At 40.7% G+C, this 11151-nt stretch overlaps 2 protein-coding genes across 3 annotated transcripts in view; one reads left to right on the top strand and one right to left on the bottom strand.

The window, feature by feature from the left end:
• Positions 1 to 2587: 2587 nt before the first annotated feature.
• On the top strand, positions 2588 to 9997 carry slc3a1 (solute carrier family 3 member 1). Of its 2 annotated transcripts, XM_034899000.1 has the most exons (10): positions 2735 to 3158; positions 4032 to 4211; positions 4325 to 4470; positions 4647 to 4772; positions 5233 to 5352; positions 7776 to 7900; positions 8330 to 8531; positions 8691 to 8873; positions 9211 to 9336; positions 9441 to 9872. In XM_034899000.1, exons 1-10 carry the CDS (start codon positions 2735 to 2737, stop codon positions 9870 to 9872), a joined length of 2064 nt encoding a protein of 687 aa, XP_034754891.1. The 2 variants fall into 2 exon arrangements, with proteins under 2 accessions (XP_034754890.1, XP_034754891.1); XM_034898999.1 differs by having other exon boundaries at positions 2588 to 3158; positions 8330 to 8873; positions 9441 to 9997.
• Positions 9998 to 10064: 67 nt separating this feature from the next.
• prepl (prolyl endopeptidase like) overlaps positions 10065 to 11151 on the bottom strand; it is a 7152-nt gene continuing 6065 nt past the window's right edge. The window contains exons 13-14 of the mRNA XM_034898472.1: positions 10821 to 10964; positions 10065 to 10218 (exon numbers count right to left, since the gene is read on the bottom strand). Coding sequence (XP_034754363.1) covers positions 10141 to 10218; positions 10821 to 10964 — 222 coding nt within the window. The 3' untranslated portion in view covers positions 10065 to 10140. The remainder of the gene's footprint in view (positions 10219 to 10820; positions 10965 to 11151) is intronic.

Here is an 11151-nt window from a genome sequence, read left to right as displayed (position 1 = left end):
AATGTGGGCATGTTCAGTGTGATGGAACACAATGTTAGAGAGGAACAGTAAAGACGACAAAAGAACAACAGAGAAAAGTGAAACACATGGCTGGATATTATTTTTCTCTAAATTACTTTGAAACATGTCACTTTAAGACTCAAGACTTGGTCAAACTCTCTTTTTTAAACCCCCAAATAGTTATTGTTCCCGAAATTGAATCATTCCCATTGTGGACTTCTTATATTTATAAATCTTACTTTCTGACTTTTTAAAGGTCCCATGACATGGTGCTCTTTGGATGCTTCTATCTAGACCTTAGTGGAAGGCACGGGCAAGGTGGAGTCTGGGGGTGTGGCCTTGACCAACTGCCACTTCGCTCGTTTGGAAGCCATGATGTCTCTTTCATGGGTGGGCCAAATTTTCTGGGTGGGCAAAGCAGAGAAAGGGGAGGTAACCTTCCCCTCATGACCTCATAAGGGGCAAGAGTCCAGCTCTGCCCATCTGAGCTTTCATTTTCTGAAAGACTGGGCAGGATACCCAGGGCTTGCTTTACACCTATAAACAGTTCTAGCCACTGGGGGATCATAGGCATGCTGGGGAAACTCATATTAATGTTTAAAAAAAAAACTCACAGTGAAATTTTCATTCCATGGGACCTTTAACTTTGTATTTGGTTTCAGCACACTGAACACAGTCCTCAGTTTAGGTTTATGTTCAAGCTATATCAGACACTGGGCTAGTAGATGAATTAAGGGAGGGAAGGAAGGAGAAACATTTACTTTTCTGAAAGTAATTTTTCATTATTTACACTGATTCCACTGCATGGACTGAATACAAGCAGCACTGCAGCATCACACACTCTCTTCAACAGTCATTTAACGACAAAACAAGCTCTATTGGCTTTGTTTAAAAAAAATTACTTGACCATTATTCTGGTTGTAGACTACAATTTCAAGATTCAAGTGGGAAACTTCTAACCTTTTGGAAGGATAATTTGGTTGTTGGGCGATGCCTAAATCATTTGACCCTGACTTGTTACTCTGAGTTCAGGATATGCTCAAGGAAAGAGAATTTTTAATAAGCATATAATCTCCTGATTCTGTAAGTTATTCTAGCCCGGTGGGGTCAATGTGACCGCCAGAATTTGGAAACAGCGAAAGAGAGACATGACATTCCTCATGTTGGCATTTTAGAATGGAAATGAGCCCTAGTACGCTTTGCTTCCTCCTGATGCCTCTGTTCACTGTTTATATACATACTGTTAGCACTGACAGATATACTATCAGTATATTGGCAATGATAAATTCTACACTTGTTTTTATTTATTCCAGTGCTCTTTAGCCCTTGTAAAAACAAATGCTGTATTTTGAAGACATAATGAGGTAATAATAAGTATTTGAGAGAAATATGTGACCCACTCAGCGTTACCTTTTGAGAGAACTAAGGAAGGCAGGTTTATGAGACACCCATGGTATTCCCCATCTCTTCCTGTACTAATTTCCCAGTATGCTATTGTGATGTTACAGACCATACAGTGAACATAAATGTCAATAAAAGATGGATTTAAGTTTAAAACGGTTTAAACTGTATTTTTTCAGAACCAACTTGAAATGTAAGCTTTGTCTTTTTTGTAAGCTTTCACTGTACAACCCAATAGATAGTTTGTACATTTGTTTAGGTGTTACCCAAAGAGTTTGTGCCCTGTGTGGTGTACAACAATCACCATTTTTTGGCACAGCCTGGTGTGTTTAAAAAGTTTCAACACAACTTGGAATGATGCAACAATTCAGATTTGCAGCAATTATGTAATTAATTAACTCCCAGTGAAACTGGGTTAGGGCTATTTATTTGGCAAAATCTGACCATTGGTGTGCAAGACATCATGCATGCTTACAAACAATTTAGAAACCCAGGAGGTACCTTCATCATCACTGTAGTTCTTTTAGTTTATTCCACACTACAATAATATAGAAATATCAATAGTATCTGTTTTGATGGAATTATTACTACCTAACGTTTTGGTCCTTGAAATGTTTTTTTACCTCATAGATATTACAGTAGATGGAGTGGAAATACGGTAAATGTCCCAGATACTGGTGGAAAGTAACATTTTACTCATGTATTCTACTTCAACACATATTTAAGGGACTTATATTTTCCATGAGTAGGCCTACAAGAAATATTGTACTTCATTTTATGAAGTATTCTACGTTATTGGGGATTTTGTAGTTGTTAGGTACTTTGTGGATTAATCATTTTCATAGAGTTCATTTAATGAGCTTGAAAAATAAATTAAAAATACTTCCTTTCACTTTTGTTACTGCAGTTAATTTTGGTGATACAACTTAATGTGCTTAAACTTGGGCAACACTTTGAATGAATGACTTTTGCGAGTATTTCACTCTCTCGTGTGATATTGCTTTACTGAAGTAAGGAAAGGGCATGACCACTACTCTCACAATATCCCAGCCAACACTGCAACAAGAAATGCTAATCTCTATCTAACTCAAGTTTCCCACATTCCTCAGGTGTGTGTGTGTGTGTGTGTGTGTGAGAGAGAGAGAGAAGGAATGTGTGTGTGTGTGTGTGTGTGTGTGTGTGTGTTTGTGTGTGTGTGTGTGTGTGTGTGTGAGTGTGTGAGAGAGTACTCTGACCCTCTGAGAGGTTGCTCTTTGAGTCAGTCGGTCTTCCTGCTGAAGGGCTTAACAACACAGTTTGTTTTCAGGTTTTCCAGATTAAAAATCTATATCAGATGAGTTTAAAAAAAGGTACCGGCAGTATGGAGCTGGGGGAGTGCACCAGAAACCCCGGGTATCAGAATGTAGAAGGCGATGGGCCAGCGGCGGAAACCATCAACGTCGACCCCGGGGAGAAGCACAACTCCTCCGCGCTGAAGCTGGACCCAGACGCGGTTGAGGAGTACACGCAGATCAAACCTTACGCCGGGATGCCCAAGGAGGTGCTGCTGCAGTACTCCTCCCAGGCCCGGTACCGAGTGCCCCGAGAGATCCTGTTCTGGCTGACGGTGGCTTGCACCCTGGTGCTGGTGGCGCTCACCATCACGGTGATCGCGTTGTCGCCGCGGTGCCTGGAATGGTGGCAGGCCTCCCCGGTGTACCAGGTCTATCCCCGGTCCTTTAAAGACTCCAACGGAGATGGGGTCGGAGACCTCAAAGGTAAGATGCCCTTACCCTGCAGCGTGCTCTGATAAAGGAGTGTCAAGATCTTTCTTCTTTTTTTTTTTCTTTTTTACAAAACTTGCTTTTTCTTCTTCTAAGTCCTTTATTAAGGCTGATCAGGGTCCAAATCACCATTTAGAATAATTTAACAGCCAAATGCTGGTTAAACATGCAAGTGGCTGGTAGTTTTGCTTCACTCACCAGCCAACATTAAATGGTGATTTATTGAGGGCCTGGTCAAATTCGAACATTCATTAGCCATATGGCTGGTGGATAAAAAATTTTTTATTTTGGACCCTGGTTATAATGTGTAACTAACAGATTTATTCATGACATATGAGCCATTTAGTAAGGCTCTATATTTTATTTAAATCTGTTTACATACAAGGGTGTTCATTGTGTAAATATGTTTGTTTTATCACTATTGTCATAACTAATTATTATTTAATTACTGATGTTTTATGTAGGCCTATATTGTTTTGTCCTATGTCTACTTAATATGTATTTATGTTAAACTGATGTGTGTACATTTTGTTTCTTTTTAGTTGCTCTAGCACAAGAATTTGTACATTTCCCCTTATCTTAAATGCATCTAATAGCCTGAGAATACCTTTTCTTCCTGGAACGCATTCTCATGGAAGGGTTAGATTAATAAGCTATTGATTGTTTAAGGAAAACGGATTTTTTGTTTCTAGATCCATGTCCACATTGTTCTTACTAGTATGATTACCATACACCATATGACCCAAATACATGTAAACTCTACTGTTGACAGCATCAGTATTAATACAGGTCTTGCTCTTCTTTTGCTCCGGACTTGTCAATGGGAGTACTTCAGTATTCATTACTGTGTTGTCTCTGGTCTGGCAGGAATTCAGGAGCAGCTGGATCACTTCCTGTACCTAAACGTCAAGTCAGTTTGGCTCAGTCCTTTCTACCGCTCTCCCATGAAGGACTTCGGCTATGATGTGGAAGATTTCCGGGCCATTGACCCGCTCTTTGGAACCATGCAAGACTTTGAAGAGCTCCTGGCTGAAATGCACAACAAAGGTAGGCTGCTGGATGAAGAGATTTTGATGGTGGATTATCACGCATCACATGTGTTTTGGGGGTAGCATGGTGCACGTCTTTGACCCATACTAATCTCTCTCTGTTTCAACCAGGTTTGAAGCTGATCATGGATTTCATTCCCAATCACACCAGTGACCAACACCGCTGGTTCAACTTGAGCCGAACAAGAGATCCTCACTACAAGGATTACTACGTCTGGGTCGACTGCAATGCAACCGGACCGAAGCCTAATAATTGGGTTGGTACTGACTTCCACTGAACCCTCACTGATGCATTGCTCTAGGTGTGATGTATTTGAATTTACAAATGGATGATTTGGATTTGAAAAAGTTGTGCAGTCATTAGATGGATAGTTTCTTAATGTTTAGACTTCCTACTCCTTTTCTCCTCTGTTTCCCCCCTCCTTTCCTTCAGGTGAGTGTGTTTGGGAACTCGTCATGGACTTATGATGACGTTAGAGGACAATGCTACCTGCACCAGTTCCTCAAGGAGCAACCAGACCTGAACTTCAGAAACCCAAATGTCTACAAAGACATGACTGTAAGATTACATGCACCTGACACACTGCTCTTTCTCACATGCAGTCTCTCTGCTATTGACTAATTTCTAAAAGCGTTCGGTGACTCACGTATTGTAACTCATTCTAATATCTTAGTCAGTGTTTTTTCTTATCGGTTTTGTCTTCTCCACTGTCCCACGGTTGTTTTACTACCCACAATCTTTTGTAATCTAGCAAATAGGTGTGATGGCCAACTGATTACACATTAACTTAAGTTACTTAACCCTTGTGTGATTTTTAACTGCTGCTACACACAGTACAACAAACTGATTGTACCTGTATATTGTGCATGTACTGTAATAAGTGTAAAATACAACAATTTTACATTAATCAAATGACACTTCAGCACCAAGTCTGGTCTTGTACTCAGCCCACTCTTTTCTCACCGTAGACACGGTATTTAAAAACAAAATTAAGTGAATAATTAGGATTCTATTTTAGGATATTATTAATTTCTGGCTGGAGAAGGGAGTGGACGGGTTCCGGATGGATGCAGTGAAGCACATGCTGGAGGCCACACACCTGAGGGATGAACCACAGGTGGACCCGAGCAAACCAGCAGTGAGTGTCACCTCCTAGCACCTCACATCATCTAACCTCACTCTGTGCAGATCAGCTTCTGTCCCATTGTTGAGTCTCATGGGCGCTGTGTGTCACAGGCAGCAATGTCTGCTGGCTTAGTTCTAGCAGCTGTTTATCTTCACATTGATTTAACACAGCCACCAAAAAGGGTGAGGTCTGTCCAAATGATCAATATCAAGAAGCAGAGCAGATTTAGCACTTTTAAAACCCAAGGTACAATTCCAATCAAATTTCATTTCAGTGACGGACATCTGAGGGTGAATAACTCGTAACTCCTACAGTTGTAGCTATCACTTTGGATGCATTCCTTGAGCAAATAGTTTGCATTTATGATTTTTTTGAGGCAGACACTCACTACCACTTTGTGACTACTGACTCAATACCAGCCCTCATTTTCTTTTTTGAGATGGTCACAAGTTCACAATTTTTTATATTAATAAAAAGTAACAAAACATTATTCAAAGGTCTGTTCAGTCAGTAAGGTATTTCTGTTTGCAATAGTTTTAGATACTTTACTTTTTGCTACTAACCAATTGTGCTCTCATCACCTAGCAGCTCTTCTTCCTCTAAGCTCAAGAGATCAATGTTCAGTTTTAGTTAACAATCTCTGTTCCAACATTTGGTTATGTATTATGTCACGTAGAGACATGTCGGAGTCCAGATTTTAATTGATCTGAGGGATGGAAGCAGCACTGTGGGCAGATGCCGCTCCACTGAAGCAGTACTTTCCAGTGTAGCTGGTAGATAAAAACATAATCAACAGCTGAGGGGGAGAGTTCGCACTGCATATGCTGTATCATTCATTATTTATCTCAAGCTTCAACATCAGGTTCATCTTCTGCCCTTCTGGAGAAAATACAGTTCTCGAAATTCAAAGAGTTCCTGATTCATGCAGATTTAAGCTCCCTATAGTCGATATCCTTGCGTTTCACTTCTGTTGCTGCAGGAAATTCCTCCAGATTTATGTATTTCTCGTTTCCTTTTGCTGTCTTTGTGTTGGGATTTTAAATCTGGTGGATTTATGAGGACAACTGTTGACTGCTCCTCAGATCTCTGCAGGGTAAAATGAGACAGCTAGCTTGACTATCTGTCCAATCTGAGTCTCCTCTTGCACAACTATTTTGCAGCAGCTTTGTGCGGAGTTTAGCACCGCCCATGATGATTCTGATTAGTTTAAAGAAACGCCATTAAACCAGAGCACTTTTTCCTTCCATTGTTGAATGCTATGTGGAGTAGCCAGACCCTCCTTCAGCGCACTTTGGAGGAGGGTCTGGCAAAGTGAGATTAAACTCACAAAGAAATAGTTTTTGTTCCGTGGAGACTGAAGTTATTTCTCACGGAGGAAAGATTAGTAGAGGCATATGTTAATGGATTAGCAAATCATTGGGAATGAATTACCACTGAAGAATACCTTATACTGAGACTGACTCGTCTACTTGCTGTTGACTGAGAGGTACTCACCACTGCATTGACTTGACTAATTTTAATAGCCCCTGCCAAGCTTTAATTGTGTGTTATGGACCAAAACAGGATCACTGTCGGGCACAACCACAACACTGCAATAAAGAGACAGGTGTGTGTTTATTGGGGGATTTAGAATTTTACCACAGCCTTGAATGTGATTCATGTGATAACTGATTTACAGTATTGTTTTATTGCTGGCTGTAGATTTCTTTTTTAAACAGACCAACTATGTGCTTTACTGGCTGTTGGCTGAATGTGGCAGCACGTCAGCTCAGTGGTTGGCGCTGCCTCAGTAATCAAGTCAGGGAATAGAGTCATGGCCTGGCCCTTTCTGCATGGAGTTTGTGGGTTGTCCCTGAGTTTGAGTTCTCCCACACAAAAAACCTCAGGGGTGTTACAGTATTGGGAGTATTGTGTCACTGTCCCTGAATAGTGCTGTTTCACATAAAATGATTAACCTTGTGTTTTGCAGTGTTCTTTTTGGTTATGTTAGGACCCAGCAGTTCTAATTTCCCAGTGGGTATATCTTAACAAGATTTATTTTTCCGTCTGTCTCTTTAAACTGTATACTGTCTTCTTACCTTTTTTATGAAGACAATTACAAGGTACGTATGAAGTTAGCACAAAACCTTGAATATTTATTGCATAGTACTCCTTCATTATTGAACCCAAAAGCCTACCCTGTCTGTTTCTGGTTTCTACTTATTTTCCAACGACCCCGTCCTGTAACCCCACAAAGATACATATTTACACCCTAGTCCTCCTTACTCCCAGTGTGCAGAGGAAAATACTGTTGGGTTCTCTAAATCCACTATAGTTGATGATCTCAGGGTGAAGCTTTACTGTGAATGGACCACCTTAACCAACCTACTAATCCTATAGGCCAGAAATCCAATACTAGCTACATTACCTCATATTTCTTTATATTTACACTCCAGGAATCTATACAGACAGAGTTTGACCTCCACCATGACTACACCTACACTCAGCTGGGTTTGCATGACATGCTGAGAGGCTGGAGGGCAGTGCTGGACGTCTACAGCCGCGAGCCCGGAAAATACAGGTATGGGATCATAACAATGCCATAATGCTATTGTACAAACTGGGACTGGTAATGATATTACAAACTGAATTTGCTACTGCATATGACGATGCCATAAGCCTCACATAGCTCGTCCTTTATGATTTTATTTCTTATATGAGTCCTGTGTATTGTTTTGTACTTGTCAGATCTTTTTACAATTTGAGTGGCCTTGTCCAATGTAACGATTTCCTTACCATCTATAAATATTGATTAGATTAACTACACACTTAACACATAGTACTAAGACATAATTATAATACATGTTCTGACAAAAAATTCTCTTTTAGTGGCATTACTAAAACATCTCGTTAAAAGCAAATGATATGTATGAGTTCATCTTGAATGTTAACAATTTATGGCTGAGGATAAGATGCTTGTTTTTACACACAAGTTCTTGCTCCATTTCAGGTTCATGGTAATTGAGTCCTATGATTACCAGGAGCTGGAAAAGACCATGATGTACTATGGCACGCCGTTGGTTAGGGAAAGTGACTTCCCCTTTAACTTTTACTTGCTGTACCTGCCCCAGAACGCCAGTGGCTTGTGGGTTAAAGATCTGGTCCATTTGTGGATGGCCAACATGCCCAAGGGAAAATGGCCCAACTGGGTGGTAAGTCTGGAGTCTCTTTATCCATCCCATGTCCTTCACTTTTTTACAATCAGCTTTCATAACCGCACCCTATCTATTTCCCCTACCTTCTTCTTTCCCAGCCTATATTACTCACCTGTCCACCTTCTCTTGTATTTCTATTACCTCCACTGTTGTCAGGTTGGGAACCATGACAAGCCTCGAATTGCCTCAAGTGCTGGTCAGACCTACACACGTGTCATCAACATGCTGCTGCTGACCCTCCCAGGCACGCCCACCACCTATTATGGCGAGGAGCTCGGCATGGAGAACATTAATGTCACTGACAGTCAGATCCAGGATCCTGCTGGCAAATACAATGCTGTCAGTACTGTGTCTACAGTTGAAGAAAATACTCACTGTTATTCGCCAAATGCACTAGCTGCACAAAAAAAAGACCAGTTTATTTAATGTTGGCATAACAAAACAATGACAGTGTTGACATTTTGACTGCAGTACAAAGTACAGCCTGTGAAAGGTCCAAAGCTTCATCACAAAATTTATTATTTACAACAAACTGAACAAATAAACCTTCATGATGGTCACATTAACTGCATTTGCATTAGTTTTTATCTTAATGTACCTAATAAACATCATGGAAGTGTGTCCATATACATTCATTCATTAGAAGTGCTAAATGATTTCTGTCCTTTCACTGCAGAGTGCCAGTCGGGATCCTGGGCGGTCTCCAATGCAGTGGAATGGTGACGTGAACGCAGGCTTTAACATCAAAACAAACATCACCTGGCTGCCTGTGCACCCTGACTACAGAAGTGTCAATGTGGAGGTACACAACTCTTTCAATACTGTTCTACTGTGGAGAAACATCTGGCCAGAGTTTGCTCATTTGATCTTATTTGACATCATGAACGCCCTTGCCACTCTTTCTAGGTCCAAATGAAAGATGAAGGCTCTGTTCTGGCTCAGTACCGTTTCCTGAACACCCTGCGTCAGTCAGAGCTCCCCCTTCACCGCGGATGGTTCTGCTACGTCCACGCTGATGCCAGTGTCTTCTCTTACCTCAGAGAGCTGGATGGGCTAGACCGAGCTTTTATCATGGTGCTTAACTTTGGTAAAGAATCTGCCACCACAGATCTCTCCTCTATCCGTGAGTTGCCAGACCAGTTGAAGGTGCTGATGAGCACAAACCGAATCAATAACGGCAAGGTGTTTCAAAAGTCTCGTATCCTGACAGAGGCAGGAGAGGGTTTGGTGATTCAGTACTCCACCCACACACTGTTTAACCCCAACCACCCCGAACAGTGCTACGTCTCTGAGAAGGCCTGCTATTTGAGTGCCATCGACATACTTTATAAATGCTAACATGACTAGATGATGGCATTTAGTTATTACAGTATAACAGCAGCAAAAAAAAAAATCTAGCTTCTTCTTTGGTGTCTTCTGTAAGGGATTTATGTCATATAATAAAGAGGACCATTGCAAATACATTCACTGATGTTGTCTTCTCTTCCACTGCTCCTGTTAAAGATTTGGGCACCGCTGTGTTGTTGTAATAATAATAATAATAATAATATTAATAAATGTTTGGGTCATTTGTCCTTTGATTCCTAACTGTCTCCTGATGGCTGTGCTACCTCTTCCTGTTGCGCGGGGACCGAGGAGGGTCCAGGCCCAGCTCGGTGTAGAGGAATGCTAGCGCAAGGGCTTCCTGTGTCAGGGAGAAAAGACACATGATACATTTGTCAGTCTGTGCCTTTAAACTCAACTGATGAAACTAATATTAGTGTTCACAATTTGAAAAAATGGTCAGGCTTAAAAAGACAAATCGGGCACAGCCCAGATTTAGCAACTGTTAATTACAAATGTCTTGTGACATGTCATCTGGGTGGTAAATAGAATAGAAATACTATTCACCTTCATTGTATTTTGGAGTTTCAAAACCTTGTAATATTAAATGAACTTAATATCCACATCCGCTTTTATACACGACAGATACAGTTATGGATTTTTCGTGATTTAGGTAAACTGACTTAACTGTGTTGTAAAGATATGAAAGAGAGAAGATTGCCTTCAGACTTGAATTTCCAACTAGGGCTTTAAAATAAATTGTATTTATACTATTAAAACTTTTCAGTGTGGATGTGAATTTTTAGTGGATTAAGAGCAGTTATCAATGAATCAAATAGAGCTTGTGTCAAATTTGCCTTATTCGTAGAAGTATTTTGGAAACACACAAAAAGCTTGACGTTTAAAATGTACTTCTCCAAAGTTTCAAATGCCTTTAACCCTGACAGTCTTGTAGTGCCTTACCTCCTCCAGCATCAGTTCTAAGTCTTCTGGGCCGAGGTGATTTGATCCAGGTTGGATATTTAGAACTATGTTTGGTGCTGGTTCACATTCTAAAAGAACAAGGAAAACAGAGTCAGCAGTCAAAGGCAGAATGGGGGAGAAGATCTCTTATGTTTAAAACTTCCTCTCAGACAATTCCCTTATCTTACGGTATGCCCACTTTCTCTGCTCCCTTTCTCTCTCTGTCCAGTTGCTCCACATCTTTGCTCCCTCTCTCTTTACACTACTTTCATTCATTCGTTCTTCCATCTGATATTGCCCTCCCTCTCCTCAAACTCCACCATATTACCCC

This window comes from Etheostoma cragini, chromosome 17, assembly GCF_013103735.1.
Source record: "Etheostoma cragini isolate CJK2018 chromosome 17, CSU_Ecrag_1.0, whole genome shotgun sequence".
Taxonomy (NCBI): Eukaryota; Metazoa; Chordata; class Actinopteri; order Perciformes; family Percidae; genus Etheostoma; species Etheostoma cragini.
The sequence above is the reverse complement of the archived record's forward strand: the minus strand, read 5'-3'. Positions and strand labels throughout refer to the sequence as shown.

Excerpts from the sequence above, each read along its gene's own strand:
- slc3a1 (XM_034898999.1), top strand. The coding sequence starts at position 2,735 with ATGAGTTTAAAAAAAGGTACCGGCAGTATGGAGCTGGGGGAGTGCACC. Across the intron at positions 4,212-4,324 it reads GGCTGAAATGCACAACAAAG|GTTTGAAGCTGATCATGGAT; the intron begins GTAGGCTGCTGG and ends TGTTTCAACCAG. Across the intron at positions 5,353-7,775 it reads TGGACCCGAGCAAACCAGCA|GAATCTATACAGACAGAGTT; the intron begins GTGAGTGTCACC and ends TTTACACTCCAG.